Here is a 23,315-nt window from a genome sequence, read left to right as displayed (position 1 = left end):
AGAAAGATTGAACGCCAAATAAGGTATGAATCTAGATTAAAATAAATTCCATATAATCAAGTTTGAGATACCACAACTTGAAATAAACTTCTTCACATTCAATGTTAAAGGGAAAGCATTAGGTAATCATCAATTAAACATAAGAACATTGATAATAACCCATGAGAATAAGTTGAACACACATCCAAATTGATCTCTATTGCATAATTGCTTGAATAGCACTATCCAAGTCTCTTATACAAAGCTTGTGAAAAAGTGGAATCCCTACATTGAATAATAATGAGGTATATATAGGTGAAGTGGTAACCACCTGAGGTAACTACCCTAACCACCTTTATAACTACTTTATAACTTCCTCAACTACTTGAAATAACTTCCTCAACTTTGGGAAAAATAACTACTTAGAATAACTACCCAAAATGAGAACTTAGGATAACTACCTCATATGAAAAGAGCCAAGATTATCTTTTATTACAATACAAAAATAGAGATGAGAGAAAGGAAACTCGATCATGAGAGTTATTTACAAAGAAAGACAAAAACATGATGCGAGTAACACAACAAAAATGAAGACTATACAAAATGCAACTCTGCACTTATTCTAAGCTAACTCCTTGCGCTGCCGATGAGGCTGTTGCTTCTGTAGGCACATTATGTTGTCCAGGTCCTTTGTCTCTGAAGATTCTGAAAAGCCGGATGGCTGAAGTGACAGATTTTCCTTTGGGAATTAGGATGTTGGCTATCCTCATTTTCCATGTCTTCAAGTTTCTATGAATGCCACTTAGTTCTGTCACCATGCTGAGTATCTGAGACATAGAGATTCTCAAGGAAGAGTAAATATCAATCAATTTTTCCATGGTATTTTCATTGAAGTTTGTCCTATTAAAAAGCTGCTGATCTATCATGTTCTGGAAGCTATTCTGTAACACCTGCAAATCTTCCATCAATGTCACATCTGGGAGAAGAGCAGTGAGTTGTCCTTGGAGTTTAGTACACACTTGATCACATAAAAGCATGAGCTTTTCTAACTCTGATGAAACTTGATCTATGATCACTAGTTTCTAGTTAATGCTTTCTATCCATATTTCTAGATAATCTTTTTCACTACTGGGCAGGATTTTCTCAGTTGCAAGGGTGTCCATTCCAATTTCTATCATTTGTTTGAAATCATTCACAATTTCCTTCCAAGCTGTTTCCTCTTTCTTGACATTCTTCAAGTCTTTCTCAATAGTATCTTTCTTTATTAAGGCCTCATCATGGATAGATTTTGCTTGGACTAGGAAATCACATGCAAGAGTTTTGACCTTTTCTACCCAACCTTCAATTACCTTTCCATAGGCTTGGTATTTTTGAAGATTATCCATAACATTCCTTTCAATTACTCCTTCTGGTGTAAATATAAATGGCTGGCGATCTACACTTAGTGGCATAGTGGAGGTATCAACTACGGATCTCAAGTAAGAAGACAAAGTGTGCACTTGTTGTTTCAATTGATCCTTGGATTGCTTATCCTTTTCACTTCTCTCCACCATTCTGGCTGCCATCACATTAAAGTTCTGAATATCAGACTCATGAGAAGAAGGTCCCATATCAATCTTTGTCACAACAAAGTCCGCAGAGGTGGCCTCATTTGTATCTTTCTCAGATATGGGTTGAGCAATCTCTAAGCACATATTCCTTGAATTTGGATCAGTCTTTATTCTTGAGGATACTTTGAGTTTCTTCGGTTTTTCAGCTCTTCCAAAGAGATCAGATATGCTACTAAATTCAGGTACTACTAGCTTTTCTACCTTCCTCTTCTTCAATAGACTTTGTTCTAACCATGGGAAAGAAGAATTTTCTGTAGACTCTTGGATGATTTCTTGTCTTGCTACCATTGTTGTTGTCACCTCTCTGATTTCTTCAAATTGATCGCTTGGATTGCTTGGAAATGATGAATCCATGACTAAAGTATTTTGTTGTGCTTCTTGTCGTAGGGATTCAATAGGAACTGAGGGAGATATGGAATGCATTCCATCATCAAATCTTGTGTCATCCAGAATTTCCACTGGAACTTGATCCTTTACTTGACTTGCAATAGAATTTTCCTCTATGTCTTTTGCTCTGGATTTCTTCCTCTTTTGTCGGGGTTCATCACCACATGTGTTTTGAAGATTGTTCCTCCTTGGAGGGTCTTCATCTCCATCACTTCCTTGAGTATTCTGGTAAGAAGGAGTATCCCTAGCTGGAGTATGGGAAGAATGCAGTGACGTAGAGCTCTCAAGCTCACTTCCTTTCCTTCTTGGAGTTTCCTTTGTTGGTCTGGTAGCAGTCATTTGAGTAATCTTCTTCTTAATCCAGGCTTCAGAATTCTTGATTACAAAACTTGTTCTTTCTCTGACATCTCTCATTTCTGGATCTGCCCAATTCAAATTGGGAAGTGGCTGGGACTGGACTTGCTCAAAATAGATAGGATCAATCAAATCAGATCCATCATCCTCAATGCCTTCTATGGTCCAATCCATCTTGAAATCATTCATTTGCTTCAAAGTCAACCTTGTCCAATCTCTTTTTCTAACCTCGAACTCATCTTCACAATCCTCCCAAAAGTCTTCAAGATTAGGAAAATGAAAATAGCCAGGACCTAACTTTAAGCTGTTCTTGACATAATCCTTACTATCAAAAGGAAATCTCATCTGATATGGATACAAGTTGACCTTGGATAAAGCTTTTTCTATCTCATCTGCTCTTGAACTTGACTCACATCTATAGTGCCCAAGACAAATGGGAAAGGCTACCCCTTTATTCTTTCTATCTCTACATTTCTTTTGAACTGAAACCAATTGCCGACAAAGCTCAACTAAAATGAGCTTATCATCAACATATATGGGTATCTTGTGTGGATAACCTTCAAATCCTCCTACTCGAAGATAGGTAAATCTCGGAAACTAGATGAAGAAACTTCCATATTTCTTTATCAATTTAGCGGCTTCCTTTGATATTCTGGTGGCAATGTCTCCTTGTAATAACCTTACTGCCCACATTGTGAAAGCATCATTCACCCGCCTGAAATACACAAAGCTTTCCTCAAGTTGCAATTGCTTGTAACAATGGTAAACTTGAGTTTCTTGATTTAGGACACCATTAGTACTTAACCCTGGCCATGACCTCAAATTAGCAATAGGATATATCAAGTAAGAGATCATATGGAAGCGTTGACTTGTTTTGAAGTGCACTAACTGGTCATGTATGCAATTGCTGATGAGATGGCCCCAGTCAATGAATTGCTTACCGGCAGAGATGACTGTTATGAAGAGGTACATCCACATTTCGAACTCAGTGGAATCAGGACTTCCTGTCACTCTATGGAGTAAGATAATCAAGTAACAAATCTCTTTGATGAAAAGAGAACGATGGAGTGTTTTTGGAAGCTGAGATTGTCCTCCTCGTGGTGCGACCATCCATTCTTTAGCCAGATTGTTGAGGCATTTGCTTGTATTATCGCTGAAGTATTTGTAAGCTTTTTGCTTATCGATGTGAGTGAACTTTTCCTTATATGGCAAACGAAGAATAATAGCTATTGAAATTCCATCAAGTTTGGCCATTAAGGATCCATCTGCAGCTCTTATCTCTCTTGCATCTGGATTATATCTTTTTGAGCATTCTATCATCAAATCTGTACATTGAATTGCTATGGGAAAACATGCTGCTTCAATCAAGCCACTTCCTGCCACTCTACAGGACAACATTGATCTGTCGCCTTACAGGAAGAACTTTTTGATTTCCTGTAAGGTGACAAATCAAAGTTGTCCTGTAGAGTGGCAGGAAGCGGCTTGATTGAAGCAGCATGTTTTCCCATAGCAATTCAATGTACAGATTTGATGATAGAATGCTCAAAAAGATATAATCCAGATGCAAGAGAGATAAGAGCTGCAGATGGATCCTTAATGGCCAAACTTGATGGAATTTCAATAGCTATTATTCTTCGTTTGCCATATAAGGAAAAGTTCACTCACATCGATAAGCAAAAAGCTTACAAATACTTCAGCGATAATACAAGCAAATGCCTCAACAATCTGGCTAAAGAATGGATGGTCGCACCACGAGGAGGACAATCTCAGCTTCCAAAAACACTCCATCGTTCTCTTTTCATCAAAGAGATTTGTTACTTGATTATCTTAGTCCATAGAGTGACAGGAAGTCCTGATTCCACTGAGTTCGAAATGTGGATGTACCTCTTCATAACAGTCATCTCTGCCGGTAAGCAATTCATTGACTGGGGCCATCTCATTAGCAATTGCATACATGACCAGTTAGTGCACTTCAAAACAAGTCAACGCTTCCATATGATCTCTTACTTGATATATCCTATTGCTAATTTGAGGTCATGGCCAGGGTTAAGTACTAATGGTGTCCTAAATCAAGAAACTCAAGTTTACCATTGTTACAAGCAATTGCAACTTGAGGAAAGCTTTGTGTATTTCAGGTGGGTGAATGATGCTTTCACAATGTGGGCAGTAAGGTTATTACAAGGAGACATTGCCACCAGAATATCAAAGGAAGCCGCTCAATTGATAAAGAAATATGGAAGTTTCTTCATCCAGTTTCCGAGATTTACCTATCTTCGAGTAGGAGGATTTGAAGGTTATCCACACAAGATACCCAGATATGTTGATGATAAGCTCATTTTAGTTGAGCTTTGTCGGCAATTGGTTTCAGTTCAAAAGAAATGTAGAGATAGAAAGAATAAAGGGGTAGCCTTTCCCATTTGTCTCGGGCACTATAGATGTGAGTCAAGTTCAAGAGCAGATGAGATAGAAAAAGCTTTATCCAAGGTCAACTTGTATCCATATCAAATGAGATTTCCTTTTGATAGTAAGGATTATGTCAAGAACAGCTTAAAGTTAGGTCCTGGCTATTTTCATTTTCCTAATCTTGAAGACTTTTGGGAGGATTGTGAAGATGAGTTCGAGGTTAGAAAAAGAGATTGGACAAGGTTGACTTTGAAGCAAATGAATGATTTCAAGATGGATTGGACCATAGAAGGCATTGAAGATGATGGATCTGATTTGATTGATCCTATCTATTTTGAGCAAGTCCAGTCCCAGCCACTTCCCAATTTGAATTGGGCAGATCCAGAAATGAGAGATGTCAGAGAAAGAACAAGTTTTGTAATCAAGAATTCTGAAGCCTGGATTAAGAAGAAGATTACTCAAATGACTGCTACCAAACCAACAAAGGAAACTCCAAGAAGGAAAGGAAGTCAGCTTGAGAGCTCTACGTCACTGCATTCTTCCCATACTCCAGCTAGGGATACTCCTTCTTACCAGAATACTCAAGGAAGTGATGGAGATGAAGACCCTCCAAGGAGGAACAATCTTCAAAACACATGTGGTGATGAACCCCGACAAAAGAGGAAGAAATCCAGAGCAAAAGACATAGAAGAAAATTCTATTGCAAGTCAAGTAAAGGATCAAGTTCCAGTGGAAATTCTGGATGACACAAGATTTGATGATGGAATGCATTCCATATCTCCCTCAGTTCCTATTGAATCCCTACGACAAGAAGCACAACAAAATACTTTAGTCATGGATTCATCATTTCCAAGCAATCCAAGCGATCAATTTGAAGAAATCAGAGAGGTGACAACAACAATGGTAGCAAGACAAGAAATCATCCAAGAGTCTACAGAAAATTCTTCTTTCCCATGGTTAGAACAAAGTCTATTGAAGAAGAGGAAGGTAGAAAAGCTAGTAGTACCTGAATTTAGTAGCATATCTGATCTCTTTGGAAGAGCTGAAAAACCGAAGAAACTCAAAGTATCCTCAAGAATAAAGACTGATCCAAATTCAAGGAATATGTGCTTAGAGATTGCTCAACCCATATCTGAGAAAGATACAAATGAGGCCACCTCTGCGGACTTTGTTGTGACAAAGATTGATATGGGACCTTCTTCTCATGAGTCTGATATTCAGAACTTTAATGTGATGGCAGCCAGAATGGTGGAGAGAAGTGAAAAGGATAAGCAATCCAAGGATCAATTGAACCAACAAGTGCACACTTTGTCTTCTTACTTGAGATCCGTAGTTGATACCTCCACTATGCCACTGAGTGTAGATCGCCAGCCAATTATATTTACACCAGAAGGAGTAATTGAAAGGAATGTTATGGATAATCTTCAAAAATACCAAGCCTATGGAAAGGTAATTGAAGGTTGGGTAGAAAAGGTCAAAACTCTTGCATGTGATTTCCTAGTCCAAGCAAAATCTATCCATGATGAGGCCTTAATAAAGAAAGATACTATTGAGAAAGACTTGAAGAATGTCAAGAAAGAGGAAACAGCTTGGAAGGAAATTGTGAATGATTTCAAACAAATGATAGAAATTGGAATGGACACCCTTGCAACTGAGAAAATCCTGCCCAGTAGTGAAAAAGATTATCTAGAAATATGGATAGAAAGCATTAACTAGAAACTAGTGATCATAGATCAAGTTTCATCAGAGTTAGAAAAGCTCATGCTTTTATGTGATCAAGTGTGTACTAAACTCCAAGGACAACTCACTGCTCTTCTCCCAGATGTGACATTGATGGAAGATTTGCAGGTGTTACAGAATAGCTTCCAGAACATGATAGATCAGCAGCTTTTTAATAGGACAAACTTCAATGAAAATACCATGGAAAAATTGATTGATATTTACTCTTCCTTGAGAATCTCTATGTCTCAGATACTCAGCATGGTGACAGAACTAAGTGGCATTCATAGAAACTTGAAGACATGGAAAATGAGGATAGCCAACATCCTAATTCCCAAAGGAAAATCTGTCACTTCAGCCATCCGGCTTTTCAGAATCTTCAGAGACAAAGGACCTGGACAACATAATGTGCCTACAAAAGCAACAGCCTCATCGGCAGCGCAAGGAGTTAGCTTAGAATAAGTGCAGAGTTGCATTTTGTATAGTCTTCATTTTTGTTGTGTTACTCGCATCATGTTTTTGTCTTTCTTTGTAAATAACTCTCATGATCGAGTTTCCTTTCTCTCATCTCTATTTTTGTATTGTAATAAAAGATAATCTTGGCTCTTTTCATATGAGGTAGTTATCGTAAGTTCTCATTTTGGGTAGTTATTCTAAGTAGTTATTTTTCCCAAAGTTGAGGAAGTTATTTCAAGTAGTTGAGGAAGTTATAAAGTAGTTATAAAGGTGGTTAGGGTAGTTACCTCAGGTGGTTACCACTCCACCTATATATACCTCATTATTATTCAATGTAGGGATTCCACTTTTTCACAAGCTTTGTATAAGAGACTTGGATAGTGCTATTCAAGCAATTAAGCAATAGAGATCAATTTGGATGTGTGTTCAACTTATTCTCATGGGTTATTATCAATGTTCTTATGTTTAATTGATGATTACCTAATGCTTTCCCTTTAACATTGAATGTGAAGAAGTTTATTTCAAGTTGTGGTATCTCAAACTTGATTATATGGAATTTATTTTAATCTAGATTCATACCTTATTTGGCGTTCAATCTTTCTTTATTGTTCGTTCTTTAAATTTTAAAAAAATCCAAATACCCCCATTATACGAGGGAGCTGCCCCTCTCAAACGCAGAGAAGAATTACCATTTCTTTGTGATTCTTCAACTGTTGTGAACGCTTTGTTGCTAATTACAGGGCAAAACAAAGTTTTTCAAGAAAGTTTCTTAAAGCAACAAATCCGTTTACCAACAAGACTCGACCAAGGTGGAGGAAGAAAATGAGAATTACCAAAATGAAATCAAAATTGGTGTGGTTGTTCACATTAAAAGCAAGTCGTCATCCCCAATAAAACCTACCACATTAAATGCATACTGCCTTGAGAAAAAGAAAGAATTGGAATAATTGCCCGCCAAATAATCAATGTCCATAACTAAGAAAAAAGTGTGAAAAACTCTCCGCAATTCTAGAGGCGCTTTCTTGGACTCTTGAAGATTTTGGCAAACTAGTTAGTTGTCGCCTGTACTTGCCATTAATTCTTCTTGTATGGGAAGAAATCGTGGACGATAAATTCCCCTCTATTTTAGGCGCTTAGGGTATATGAAATCCGCTATAAAATCAGAAGTGACAAGATGTCAGGATCGGCCAATTTAAAGATTTTGAATCGCTCAAAATTTTCTGACAAATCAAATTATGATATGATACCAGTTGAGCCATCTACCAACTCGTCAATACACAAAACACTTCCATAATTATCCATTATTCGATGAGCTGGCCAAATGAGTATGATTTCATAGGCACCCATTGAGATTACACAACGTTCCAATATTCAAACTCCAATTGCAACCGTTAGAAATTTTGACTTCAAATTTTAATGGCAGGAAAATTACTTATTGAGATGGTTACATTTGACGGAAAAATTATTAGAAAAACTTCAAATAAAGAGGAAAAGTTGTTAGCCTTAGGATGAAGAATAAGGAAATTCTATTAAAGCGAGAATTCATCCGCCCACCAACTAAAATGTAACCCTTCTACCGCTGATTTTGAGAGTGAATCTGCCTTTAAGTTTGCTTCCCTAAAAATATGCTTGCATGAGAAACTCTCAAATCGGCCCAAAGTCCATAAAATCTTTTCCAATAAAGCTTGAAGCCACCAATTAGGAGCTTTTGCAGCCCTAATTGCATTGATAGCAATAGCTGAATCCCCTTCAATTTCAATATGCCTAATGCCTCTCTTTGAGCATTTAGTGAGGCCCAATAAAAAGGGTACTGAATTCAGCAACATTATTGGTGTCCGAAAGGATGGGAATGGTAAGTTTACCTTTAAAAATTCCATTATGGTCCCTAATAACGCAGCCAGCTCCAGATGGTCCCGGATTACCTTTTGAAGCCCCATCAAAGTTCAGTTTCAACCATCCCAACTTCGGTGGCATCCAAACAGCCGAGTTTCTTTCACAGTGATTCTTTCCCATTAATGGGGGAACTCTTATGCCATTCCATCTGAATCTGATTCTACCATCCCAGTCTATAAAGTCTTTGTTGGAGGAGTAGAGTGCTATCTTGCAATTGATGTTCTCCACAATTGAGGTCTCTATAGAATTAAGGACTGATTCTACCTTTCTTTCTTTATTATCAAAAATCCTCCTATTGTGTTCTTTCCAAATCTCCCAAATAAGACTATAAGGGCTAATTTCCCATAGGGAGCTGAGAAGACTATCTTTTGTTCTAATTGGCCAACATTGAAATAAGGATACAATGTCATTCAGAAGGGTTGTTATCCATCCTAATTTAGCACAAAGCCATCTCCAGCACTTGGCAGAAAAAGGGCAATTAAGAAGAAGATGGTCTATTGTTTCCTCCTGTGCTTTGCAAAGAATACATCTCGAAGGACCTTCATAACCCCTCTTTTTGAATTTATCTGCAGTTAGAATTTTTTTCCTAGTTGCTAACAAGGCAAAAACCCCCCCGCTTTGGGTATATGATTCCTGCTCTAGAATAGCTTTTGCGGAATTCCAAGATCATTGTTCTCATACTGATTAACAAGGTGATTATAGCCTTCTTGGCATTATACGTACCTGATTTGGAAGGAGTCCAAATAAGAGAATCCTAGCCATTTCTGAAAAAACACTTTCCTATTCTTAATGATGTCTAATAGCTGGGCAATTTCATTACGAGGTAAAGGAAATCCGTCAAAGCTTTTCCAAGACCAATCTAAATAAGAGCCCTCTTCAGAGAAAACTACATAATCCCTTATGTGATTGCCCCAGATATGTTTAAGCCAATCTCTTGAGAATTGAATAGATAACAAACTATCTAAACTCGAGTAGCCTCCCCATGAATGTTCCCAGAATAAGCATGAAGTTCCATTATGGACATCCCAAGAGATATAATCTACCACTAAAGGTCTACATTTTAACATAAAGTTCCAAATCCTGGAGCCTTTAGGGGGATTACTAATTCTCATAAAATTGCTTGAATCTCTAGCCTCAATGTATTTTGCTTGCATTAGTCTTACCCACTTGGCATTTGGATCCTTTGTCATTTTCCACACAAGTTTAGCTCCCAAAGCCTGATTTAGGAGATGCTGATTGCGGATACCTAAACCACCTGATACTTTTGGTTTACATATTTTGTCCCAAGCAATGAGGGCAATTCTATGCCTTTCCTCCAAATTTTGCCAAAAGAAATTCCTCATTTTTTGAATAATAAATGTGTTCATTCTTGTTGTTAATAATAAGAATGACATTAGATAAATAGAAAGAGCAGATATAACGGACTGAAGCATAACTATTCTTCCTACCCACGAAAGCCATTTGCCTTTCCAGGAATTAATACTCTGCTCCATTTTTTATTTCAAGGGATCCCATAGTTTAGAATTCCTCAAACCTCTATCAATTGGAATTCCCAAGTGGATACAAGGAAGGCTGCCTTTCTTGCAATTAAAGATTTTCACTATTATGTTCTCTATTGGTAGAGAGGTTGAAAAGAAATAAATCTTTAATTTCTCTCTGTTGATAACCTGACCCGAGGCCTTACCATACGAGGTTAAGAGATTTTGAAGATGTGTAGCTTCTCTTGCTTTGGCTGCTCCCAAAAGAAGATTGTCATTTGCAAACTGTTGATGTGTTGCCGTGAAGTTTTTTGATATCTTGATGCCTTCTAGAAAGCCTCTATTTTGCATTTCTTTAACAACTCTACCCAATGCTTTTGCCACTATAATGTAGAGGAATGGAGACAATGGATCACCTTAATTGATGCCTTTGGAGGATGAGAAATATCCTTCAGGATTCCCATTTAAGAGAATTGAAAAATTTGGAGTTGATATGCACTCAAATATCCAATTAACCCACCGGTTATTGAATCCAAAGGCTTGCATAATCTTGCATAAGAAATGCCAATCAACATTGTCATATGCCTTCGAGATATCCATCTTAATGATCATCCCAGCTTTATTAGAATTTTGGAGGGAATAAATAGCTTCTTGAGCAACTATCACACCATCTAAAATTGATCTTCCTGGCACAAATCTTGTCTTCTCTTCTGAGATAATGTTGTCCATGTGAATCTTTAGCAAGTACAACAATGACTATTTTTTGTGCATGAAGATTTGATGTAGATTAATCCAAGTAGCCATAATTATACTGACGCATTTTAAATCAGTTCAGCCTGTGCAACAATCTTCCTTACGCTGGGAGTGAAGAAGAGGGGAGAAAGCAAAGAAATGATACACTCAATATGGGAATAGAGGTATGTAGCTGTAATATGTCAGCTGAAACATATCAAGAAGAAAGTATCTAGTCTAAGTGATAAAAAGAAGGGCAGTGAGGATAGTAATTCCCACAATTGACATTAGTGTGCTCTTGGCATTAGGAATAGTGAACTAGAGCCAAGAAGTATGGAAGATAAAAGGGGTAGTAATAATTTAATCAGTTGAAAGGCATCAATAAAGCATACAGAGGGATCAATACAGATGCATGTGTCCTATCAGACATACACTTCATGAAAGTGTAAAAAGAGTCATTCAAAAGAAAAGACCATGGTTCCTAACAAGTGAAAGCCTAAAGAACGTGCTAAGGAAAAAAAGAGAAAAAATGGCCAAGGGATGTAAAGGAAGAGGAGCTAATGAATAAGCAAAGAGAGCTTTCATGCTTAGCACAAAGATGGAGGTTTATACATCACCTAAGAGAGTCTTTTACATCTCGATTATCTAAGGTAAGTGCATAAATTTTAGAATCCTGGGGAGAGAGGTGCCACATTTCCAGTTATGTTCATAAAAGAGCAGTTGAATATGTTTTCCCTGATGGAGGGCTTTGTGTTAATTTGTTGCAGTTTCTAGTGCATGTGCTTTTGCAGTTTGCTGCTCTAGTTTTGGCCCTTGGATTTCTTGTAGAGATGCACTTCACCAACAAATCATCTCCAAGAGATATGCTGTACTCATAGGAAATTTTCAGATTGTGTTGAACCTCAAGTCTAATCCTTGTTTTTCATTGAAATGAACGGTCATATTTCAGACTTTTGCCCTGTTCATGTTTTGTCATTTCTATTTGCATCTCTGCAGATCAGCAGATATGAACTTTTTAAAAATCCATCAATGGCAAAGAACAGAGGAAAATCAGTGAAGAAGTGATGTTGAGAATCACTAAGGCATGAAGTATTTCCAAGTGAAGATGTTACTTGATAGCTGAATACATGCCAATAAGAAGACAGAATATTTCTAGTTCATACTCTGTGTCAGTTGGCAAAAGCGTACCAATGAACTAAGGAAACATGATTTTATGTTAAGACCAAAGTCTGTAATGAGATACAGAGGTGCATGCCTATGAACTTGCGAACAAAATTCACTTGGTAGTAAGGACAGACTAAACCAAACTGAGACTCTTCTAGGGAGATCATCTGTGGGATTGAATATTGGATAACAGTTCACATGAGAATCCTGATTTTTGAAGAAACCAAGTTTCACCTTGGCAGCCATTATCTTTTTCAGTTTTTACAGCAAAAGCTGCATTGAAATTTCCTTTTGGCATCAAACGAAGCTCAACATATTCAAGTGGTTTCCAATTGTCTTTTACCCAGGAGCTTAGTGTATTTGGTCCAAGAAATGTTTCCATAAACCATAAAATAGGGGTTTTCTCTATCAGTAGCAATTACTGTTCTTCGACCTCTTCCATAGAGAAGCAGATGTTGGTTGAGGTTTTCAGTTTGAGATAACACCCATTTTCCTTAATTGATGGGAAGATAAGCTTGGAAATCATTCGTTGCACATGGTATTTGAAGAAACCATATGGTCCTTTTTGCAGATCTGTTTAGTTTCTTGGCTGCAACTGATCTGGTATATTGTATACACTATATACTATATAGGCTTATATATTTATTTGTAAGAATGCATTTGATAGACTCATGAAATGATAATCAAAAATACAATATTATAGGCATATCTATCGGAATGGTGGTACACTAAACAAGAGTCACATTTCTTGAGTATATATTTTTACAATTATTATTTATGGTTAAGGTACTAGAAAATAAATGAAGCACATTCAAAATACAAACAACTTAAATTTAGTAGTCCTGAAAACAAAGATTTTAATAGCCAGTCCACTCACCAAAAGTCAGCCAACACAGGCTGGGAAGTTTTCCCTGTTAGTACTTGATTACCCCAAAAAATCACTAAGCTCCTGGCAAGTCTGTGTACCTTAATTGAAATTCTAGGTGATTTAATTGAGGCCAATGCTCTCATAAGATATTGTACATAATTTGGTGTACTTGTACACTTGAGGGAGCTATCAATTTCCAGTCATGTTTGAAAGTAATCATATATATCATGATATTTACTTTTAAATGGGCTCTCAATGCATAAGGAAGAGAATTCAACACTCACCACAATGGTTATTGCATGATATTCATTTCTATTAAAAAAATCTCCTCAAATTGCAAGGACGAACAAAATGAGAACAAAAGAAACAAAACAAATATATATAGGAAAAAAATACACACCTTTGAAAATGCATCCTGAATTTGGTTCCACGAAGAGTAAAGTGGATTGTCTGAGGCTGGTTGGTTATCTTTATCAAAACTTGTAGTGGAACGTTGTTCAAATGGTTTTCCTTCATCTTTTGAACATTTCAATATCTTGTCACCATGGTTGTTTGCATCATCCCCATGAGACACATATCTTTTAGTACAATTAGAATAAGTATCTGCAGTTTTACTCACTGGAAAATTAATATTTTGGTTTATGGATGAAAATGGAATCTGTTTAACCTCGGTATCAGATAAGGATCCACTGGATAGGGCATATGGCACATTCCCACCTCTTTTGCGCCGCCTAAACAACTCCCTACCAATGCATCCCCCCAAATCATGAAACCCAAATTCACCATCTCCAATGGTAGCATTTCGGGAGTGTCCTGCTTTCCTCCTTATTGTTGAATGAGTGACAGTTGATCTGCTTCTTTTATCAATAAATCCAGTATCAGTACAAACTGATTGTCCATGCATTTGATTCTCATTCAAGTATCTTCTTTGTGTCTGTGTAGCGATCTCACATTCTGCCACCGTTGACAGAGATGACTACACATCCAAGTTGTAGCCATTTTTGCCCATTACAGAAGGAAGTGAGTCACTTATCCGTGATGAATTTGAGCTATTAGAATGGACTTAATTTTTGAAGTCTTGATTGCTTACCAAAACTGATACAGATCCCTGATGTGTTTGCAACTGTTGTAAGAAGGCTAAAAGCAACAAGTTCCATGACAGGTGAAATTCATATAGGAAAGAAGCAAACATATTCTAAATTGAAAACATACTTAGGCATGTGACCAGAAAAAAGGCAATAAAGAATAAATTTCCAAAGCTTTGAACATGTACCCTGTCTGAAAGGTTCAATTTCTTGCATTCTAGTAGATAACCTTCTTTGGAGTTCTTTTTCCTGCTCCTCCAATCTTACTTTGGCATGCTACAAAAAATTAGAATAGTCACGTATTGCATCACAATATAGAAAACATATATTTTATATCAAGTTACAGTCATTAACATTTTTGAAACTTTTGAAATTTTCTGACTCATACCATTCATAATTGCATATCTGTCAAGTAACAATTTAACTTAAATAATATTTTTTGATTCACAAAAGAAAAGAGTTACAACTTACAGCTGGAATTCTTTGGTGTGACATAACAGACTCTGGAGGAATTGTTCCACTAACTGCCTTTTGTAGTGATGTGTTATAAGTATGAATTGATTGGTGAATGGCATCTATCCAGGCCTGCATTTATAACATCTTCCTAGTAGTATTTTAGATCGGTAAACAGTAATTTAAAACGAAGTAAATATGAAAAAAAACGAAGAGACACTTTCCTTATTCAAACAATAGATCTCAGTATGAATTCATAAGAAAACACTGCCAACTTAAATAAAAACAATAACTAGGAAATTAAAGCAGCAATTGCTGGCTTTAGAAAAGATATTGACAATCAAAGTGTGGAGATGGAACTTGTTTATGTAACTTATGTTGGTTTTGTTAGTTAAACCTTTGAACCAGTTAAGTGCATATTCCCTGTGCTTCCTTCACATGCTCCTGGTGGATGAGAAACACGGACAAGGACTTCTTCCCAGATGAGGAGTATTCTCAGAGGTCAGAGATAGTATGCTATAATATAGTTGGCTTCTTTTCTTGGCCAGAAACAATCTTTTTTATTTAGATACTTATTACATGGGTGTACTTTTAGCACTCAAGTCAACAAGATGACTAGTTTCTGTGAGAAATCATTTCTCTGTAAACTCTAGCTTGTGTATACAACAGAATAATCACAAGGCAAGGGGCATCGCAAAGCACACAAGAAACTCTAAACATTTGTTATTAAGAGAGAGGAACAATGATTTTAAGAAAATTCTATGTTTATGGGTTTTCATCATTCAACTTATTTCCCAATTGGCAATGCTTTTGGTGAGTTTGCCTTATAAGCATTCATTGTCTCACAATTATTGTCAATGTGGGATAATTGCAACCAAAATTCTCTTAATTGTAATTAATGGGGAGCTTGTTGCCGGGAATAATCATTATGTTATGTTGTCATATTATGTTATGTTGTCGTCGGTAATAATGAGTTACGGCAGTCAATTAGTTAGTCATCCCGAAGGGCAATTGGACGCGACGGTTGGTCGCACCCCTTCGGATATTATATATTGCATACCTTTCATTCTTAGTATCATCATGATAATCGTATCTGGGTGTAATGTTAGAAGCACTTGATGTACATGGACTGTTGAATTAATACAGAAACTGGTTCTTTAATATATTTCCATTATGTTCTGTGCATTTACTTTCTGCATTTAATCGTTTACCCATACGTGGCAAACATTGTAATGTCCCTACTAGTTAGGGATCACTGTCCAGCAAAACAGATTGTTAGAAATACAACAAATATACATATATAACTAATCTAACTTGCAATTTAACCTTAAAATACTTAATTAACACTAATCACAATTCTTATCTAAAAAAGGATACGAATGTCATACGGAGATATGTCCTTAGGCGGCTGTGAAGCTCGCCTTCGTGGAACCCATCTTGGTTCCAAGCCATCCGGGAAATCGAAGGTGAATTCGATTCCTGTCTTGGATGTAATTTCTTACACCCAAGCCATCTAGGAAATCAAAGGTTAATTTGATTCCTGTCTTGGATGTAACCTCTTACACCCAAGCCATCCAAGAAATCGAAGGTTAATTCGATTCCTATCTTGGGTGTAATTTCTTACACCCAAGCCATCCAAGGAAGACCATATGTCAATTCCTTGCCTTGGATGATGCATCCCATCATCCAAGTCCTTAGAGGGGACCGGCCAGATCCGTCTCTTCTTGGATGAACTTAGTCAACCAAGCCATATATATGCATATAGATATTCAGTATATATACTGCCCTAGGGATTATCATAATCCCTCCCTTAGACTAAGGGAGTTTCCTTCCTATATCCTCCAACATGTAATCACATTTATAATACATTTTTGCATTTTATTTCTATTTTTCATTCCATAATCCATATTTACATATTCCTAATTTAACATGTATTCCCTAACATATATTCAGAAAATATCCATTAGCCCAAAATTCACATTTATTTATTAACATATATTCCTAACTATTCATTGATATGTATTCATTAACACCTAAGAACCATTCATTAACATATGTATTAAAAATGTTCATTACTTATATTCATCAACATATGTATTAAAATATTCATTAATATATGCATTAAAATATTCATTAATATATATATTAAAAATATTCGTTAATATATATATATTAAAATATTTATTAACTATATTCATTTAAATTAATTATTATATATATATATATATATATATAAAATATTTTATAATGAACTACTCTGCAGTAAAACATATGGTTTAATACTATCTGAATATATATATATATATATATATATAAATCAATTATATTTCCTATAATATAAATGACTAGTACTGCCATTTACCAAAGCACTGATCCTTTATTCTACCTGATGGATGTGATGGCAGACAAATCTGACATGCGTCAGATCTGGTCTGCCACAGTATGTGAATGCCTTTATATTAGTATTACTATTATGCATATTGTTGTAGGCTTATGCTAATATTATTATTATTAAATTATGCCTACAACATTATCGGGCTACATATATTAAGCATACCACCCAGAACAGGGATGTTACTGCTGGTTACTTAATAACAATTATGATCTGCTATGATCGGTGCTGCAGATAATACCTTTTTCCTTCCTACTTTATTTGACGAATGAGGGCGGGTTTTAATATATCCCCATCCTTGGATAGAACGGTTGTTTGGGAGGGGTCATGTCTCCTGTCTTTTAGCAAGCGCACCCTCCTTTAACTTGTAAACAATTAGTGAATCGTGTTTATTTGCCAATGATCCAATCGGTATTCATTAGTGATACTTTATTAGTAAATTCATTGCTAGCAAATTTACTACTAGTAAATTCTTATTTAGCGATTCTTTACTTACTTATCGCTGCCTCTCTATTTTGTATGTGGATATATGCATGTGCTCATATCCATATATATGTGTTTATATATTTTTATATATGAACTTTAATTAATAAATATTGAGAATATTATTAATGATAAATTTTAATAAATATTAAATAATAACATTTAATAAATTTTCAAATAATTATTTGTCGATAATTATTATATTAATAATAATAATTATTGCCTCATTTAGGATTTATATATCGATCAAGGATGGGACATGACAAACATCTAGCGCCGTTGCCTAGACATACTCGGGAAAGGAAGGAGCAGATGGCGTACAGACACGATGGGCCTACCCGTTGGTGAGATTAACCCAAAGGCCGACGACGCGCAAACAAATCTCTACAACGGAGAAGACACTACAACGAGGAAATTCTCAATCCTACTTCAGGTGGCCATCGAGACCTACGTCCGAAGGGAGGTCACGGAGGCTGACGTCCCAACAAGTGCAGTGTGGACCGCACCGGAAATTAGCCCCGCAGCAAATCGGTTGATGAACCACCTCCCCCGGTTGCTTGCACAGGCATCACTGGCACAACGAACTCCCCTGGAGGAGATTGCCCGTGAGGAGCGACACCAACAAGTCCTCCAACAGTACGAAGAAAATAGTCGTCGCTGGGAAGCGGAGCGTGATGGCACGAGGCCAAGGGGAAATTGAACCCTGAACCTCTAGGAGGAATAAAGAACATTCTATATTATAATAATGGTGTTCTATTTTTATGTGTTGTTGCTATTTATGGAGATGTACGGGAATTAATGCCCAACCTATTAAACAAATATAGAAATAAGAAGGCACAAAGTGAGGAGTGGGAGGCCGCACAAAGGGCATTGATTCTGGAACAACAAGGAGAACGTAGATGGAGGCTGAGGCAACTTGCCAAAGAACGACCTGCTGAAGGGTTTCCCAAAGGGAACCAAGGAGGTGTCACGGAGGGTGCAGAAGCTGAGGAATATTTCTACGCGTCGCCAAAACACGGTAGGGTGAGAAGCCACGAAGAGTTTTTGGAGGAAACAAGGCTACGAAGGAATCTAGTCGAAGAGACCCGGGATTAGTTCAGAAACTTATCCCTTACGCCGCACAATGAGGACCACCGAAGGGAGCCAACAGTGAACGCAGGTGAGAACGGAGGTGAGGGCAACCGTACCACCGTAGGTGCGGAGGAGTCACAGACACACGGCAGACAAAACACCGTACCCCCAAGAAACACCACCGACGCGGGAGGGAGTGGCGCGGGTGCACGACAGACACAACCACCTTCGAGGACACGACCCCCATCAATGGCCAATAGGCAGAAGTTGCCAAAATTCACCGGCGACGGGAAGGAGGATCCCGTCAGGCACTATAAAAACCTACGAAACCATATGGGCGGCCAATGGTGTCATGGACCAGGATGAATGGACGACACAATTTCCAGCAAAATTACGAGGAGTCGCCATCAACTGGTACTCGGATATTGATAAAAATACAGTGGCCACATGGGACACGTTGCGGAAGGCCTTCGAGAAGGAGTTTCGCCTACTTCGGGATGACAATGAAATAGTGGCAGAGATATACAACACTAAACAAGGACAAAAGGAATCAGTTCGTGCCTACGGAAGGCACCTGAAGCAGCTAATTGGGAAAACGGAGAGTCAGCCGGCCGACAGACTCAAGAAGAGGTGGTTTGTAGAAGGCCTAAAACCCAGTTTGAAGAAGAAAATGAAGATAGTCCCTCCTTCGTCATACGATGACGCATACAATAGGGCTATGGACTTAGAAAGTGAATACAAAACGTACAAGAAAAAGAGGAAGTCCTCCTCTGAGGAAAATGATTCTTCCTCTGATGAGAGTGGTAACGAGGGGTCGAAAAAGAAAGTGACGGCCCTGCAGAGGGACATGGAGCGTATGATGAGGGAATTTAAAGCGATGAAAGGATCTACTAGCCGGACCGAAGGAGACGTGTGGTGCATGGAGTGCAAGGAGGAAGGACATACGAAGGGTACATGCTCGAAGAAGGCCTTTTGCGAAATTTGCCACATAATGGGACACTACATCAAGGAGTGCCCATACAATATGAAGGCTCGAAGTACGCAAGTGTTGTTCACTGAGCAGGCCACAACATCCGCACCAGCAGGTACGGCCCAGCAAACCAGCACAATGGCATCATCTGGAGGTTACCGGGACAACAGACGCGATGGCGGAAGAAATAACAACAATAACAATAACCGAAGCCGTGTCTAGTATGACGCCAAGGGCCGACCAATGATCCAATGTAGGGCATGCAATCAGTGGGGGCACTTCACTCAAGATTGCACGAAGGAAGCCACCCCTCAGCACCTCTACCGATGGTGTGGGTCAGGTGACCATGAGGACGCAAATTGCCTGAAGCCAGGAGTAAACCTTTTGAACATCGAACCTACGAAGGCAGAAGTGTTGGCAACTACAAGGGCACAGGCCAAAATGGCTGCATATCCAGATCCTCGCACGGAGACCGAGAGGGTGTGGGAAGCAAGAGACGAGATCACAAAGGAAATGGCCACACAAGGACAAAACAGCCACAAGGCCACAAGCCCATCACGGACGAGGGGAGAAGAGAGAATCTTACGGCAAATATTGCAAATGGAGGTACTCGTGAAGATTCAAGACCTCCTTGAAACCATGCCGCAGTTGAAAACGACTATCTTAAACTCCGTACCCACACAAGTGAAAATGAGGGAGGTCACAAGCCCCACTGTCGACCCCATGTTGTTAGTAGTCAACAGCGGACGCCAACCGGCGGTGGTAGAAATGGGCATCCTGGGGACTACCTTGACGGACACCATTGTGTACGGAGGGTCAGAAGTAAATGTGCTCCCAGAAGACACATGGAAAAAACTGGGAAAGCCTATGTTGTGGCCTCCCACATTCAACAAGCTAGAGGCAAATCAACACGGGATTAAACCCCTTGGTACCCTCATGGGCCAGCGGGTGATGATTGGCACACAGCCATTCGTACAGGATTTTGTAGTGATTCCACTGAAGCAGAAAGGGTACGATGCCATTCTCGGGCGTGGGTGGCTCATTGCAGCAAAAGCGAACCATAACTAGAAGCGGAATACTCTTTCCTTGGAAAACATGGGGAGGAAGTACGTGATCGATCTCCGTACGCAGATGGTGAGCGAGGAGTTAGCATCCTCCTTCGACCCGGAATCTGAGGGAGACCAGTTGGATGAGGGTGGAGACGAACGCGGCATGGAGCCCAGTGACGGAGGGGTGTTAGAACTGGAAGTATGCTCGGGGGATGACTGGGACTCCTTGAATGGCCTCTTCCACTGGCAAATGGGAGATTACGTATTGTTTACACCCTCGTGCAATGTATTGAGTATCGAGGAAGAACTAGATATATTTCCTCTAGAATACGGAGAGTACAAGGAAGGGGAGGCCTTGGTGAATGACACGCCGGCACACAGTTCCCGAAGGGGGAGCCTATTAAATATCAGGAAGCCAATTTGAAGGAGACAAATCTTGGGGGGACGAGTGACCCCAAGATCATCCTTGTCGAAGATGACTGGAATCCAATGCTGAAGGCCGCAACCTTCAAAATTTTCCTTGAATACAAGGATGTTTTTGCATGGACGTACAAGGACCTGAAGGGCGTGCCCCCAGAGCTATGTGTACACCGCATAACATTGGTACCAGGTGCTCAATCGGTAAGGAAGCGGCCTTACCATATGAACAAAAATTATGCGGCACGGGTGAAGGACGAAATTGAGCGAATGTTGGAAGCAGGCATAATCTTCAAAGTACAGACAAGCGAATGGGTGTCTGTTGTGCGAATCGCACACCCATCCCCGTCTTGGACAGGACCCCCCAATTTGTGCCTTTCTATCCTTGCGGAAGAGGAAGGGGATATGAAGGGTCAAGTGCCACTAAAACCAAATTCGGCCTCTAGGGCCATATTGCGAACTTAAAACTCCCCAATTCTTGCAAAATCGCCTAAATGTGAAGAAAGAGTTAAGACCTGCAATGACGTTGAAATGCTGATTTTCGCCAAGGGATACAAAGGAGATAAAGAATGCAAAGTGCCAAGGTTGACAAACTCGCCCAAGTGCTAAAACTCGCACTTTTTGGAAAAAAAATCAAAAGTTGGCAAAAATGCCCCAAATGGCCAAATTCGGACCTTTTAGCCAAAATGTTAAAAAGTGAAAGTTGGCAAAAGTGCTCAAAGGGCCGAATTTGGACCTTTAAGTGAAAATCTAAAAAGTGAAAAGTTGGCAAGAATGCCTCAAATGGCCAAATTCGGACCTTTTAGCCAAAATGTTAAAAAGTAAAAGTTGGCAAAAGTGCCCAAAGGGCCGAATTTGGACCTTTAAGTCAATATCTGAAAAGTGAAAAGTTGGCAAAAATGCCTCAAATGGCCAAATTCGGACCTTTTAGCCAAAATGTTAAAAAGTGAAAAGTTGGCAAAAGTGCCCAAAGGGCCGAATTCGGACCTTTAAGTGAAAATTTGAAAAGTGAAAAGTTGGCAAAAATGCCCCAAATGGCCAAATTCAGACCTTTTAGCCAAAATGTTAAAAAGTAAAAGTTGGAAAAAGTGCCCAAAGGGCCGAATTTGGACCTTTAAGTGAAAATCTGAAAAGTGAAAAGTTGGCAAAAATGACTCAAATGGCCAAATTCAAACCTTTTAGCCAAAATGTTAAAAAGTGAAAGTTGGCAAAAGTTCCCAAAGGGCCGAATTTGGACCTTTAAGTGAAAATCTGAAAAGTGAAAAGTTGGCAAAAATGCCTCAAATGGCCAAATTCAGACCTTTTAGCCAAAATGTTAAAAAGTGAAAGTTGGCAAAAGTGCCCAAAGGGCCGAATTTGGACCTTTAAGTGAAAATCTAAAAAGTGAAAAGTTGCCAAAAATGCCCCAAATGGCCAAATTCGGACCATTTAGCCAAAATGTTAAAAAGTGAAAGTTGGCAAAAGTGCCCAAAGGGCCGAATTTGGACCTTTAAGTGAAAATCTGAAAAGTGAAAGTTGGCAAAAGTGCCCAAAGGGCCGAATTTGGACCTTTAACTGAAATCTGAAAACTGAAAGTTGGCAAGAGTGCCCAAAGGGCCGAATTTGGACCTTTAAGTCAAAATCTGAAAAGTGAAAAGTTGGCAAAAATGCCTCAAATGGCCAAATTCGGACCTTTTAGCCAAAATGTTAAAAAGTGAAAGTTGGCAAAAGTGCCCAAAGGGCCGAATTTGGACCTTTAAGTGAAAATCTGAAAAGTGAAAAGTTGGCAAAAATGCCTCAAATGGCCGAATTCGGACATTTTAGCCAAAATGTTAAAAAGTGAAAGTTGGCAAAAGTGCCCAAAGGGCCGAATTTGGACCTTTAAGTAAAATCTGAAAAGTGAAAAGTTGGCAAAAATCCCCCAAATGGCCAAATTCGGACCTTTAAGCCAAAATGTTAAAAAGTGAAAGTTGGCAAAAGTGCCCAAAGGGCCGAATTTGGACCTTTAAGTGAAAATCTGAGAAGTGAAAGTTGGCAAAAGTGCCCAAAGGGCCGAATTTGGACCTTTAAGTGAAAATCTGAAAAGTGAAAATCTGAAAAGTGAAAAGTTGGCAAAAATGCCTCAAATGGCCAAATTCAGACCTTCTAGCCAAAATGTTAAAAAGTGAAAGTTGGCAAAAGTGCCCAAAGGGCCGGATTTGGACCTTGAAGTGAAAATCTGAAAAGTGAAAAGTTGGCAAAAATGCCTCAAACGGCCAAATTCGGACCTTTTAGCCAAAATGTTAAAAAGTGAAAGTTGGCAAAAGTGCCCAAAGGGCCGAATTTGGACCTTTAAGTGAAAATCTGAAAAGTGAAAGTTGGCAAAAGTGCCCA

At 38.6% G+C, this 23,315-nt stretch overlaps 1 protein-coding gene across 2 annotated transcripts in view; it reads right to left on the bottom strand.

Annotated features, from left to right (window-relative positions):
* The window catches only part of LOC131061083 (uncharacterized), a 187,014-nt gene that overhangs the window by 99,801 nt on the left and 63,898 nt on the right, over positions 1-23,315 (bottom strand). For both annotated transcript variants that reach the window (XM_057994592.2, XM_057994593.1), the window contains 4 exons: positions 14,600-14,713; positions 14,317-14,404; positions 14,134-14,180; positions 13,444-14,019 (listed from right to left, as the gene is read on the bottom strand). In XM_057994592.2, coding sequence (XP_057850575.1) covers positions 13,444-14,019; positions 14,134-14,180; positions 14,317-14,404; positions 14,600-14,713 — 825 coding nt within the window. The remainder of the gene's footprint in view (positions 1-13,443; positions 14,020-14,133; positions 14,181-14,316; positions 14,405-14,599; positions 14,714-23,315) is intronic.

Source organism: Cryptomeria japonica, chromosome 4 (genome assembly GCF_030272615.1).
Source record: "Cryptomeria japonica chromosome 4, Sugi_1.0, whole genome shotgun sequence".
Taxonomy (NCBI): domain Eukaryota; kingdom Viridiplantae; phylum Streptophyta; class Pinopsida; order Cupressales; family Cupressaceae; genus Cryptomeria; species Cryptomeria japonica.
This window is presented reverse-complemented; position numbering and strand designations above follow the sequence as displayed.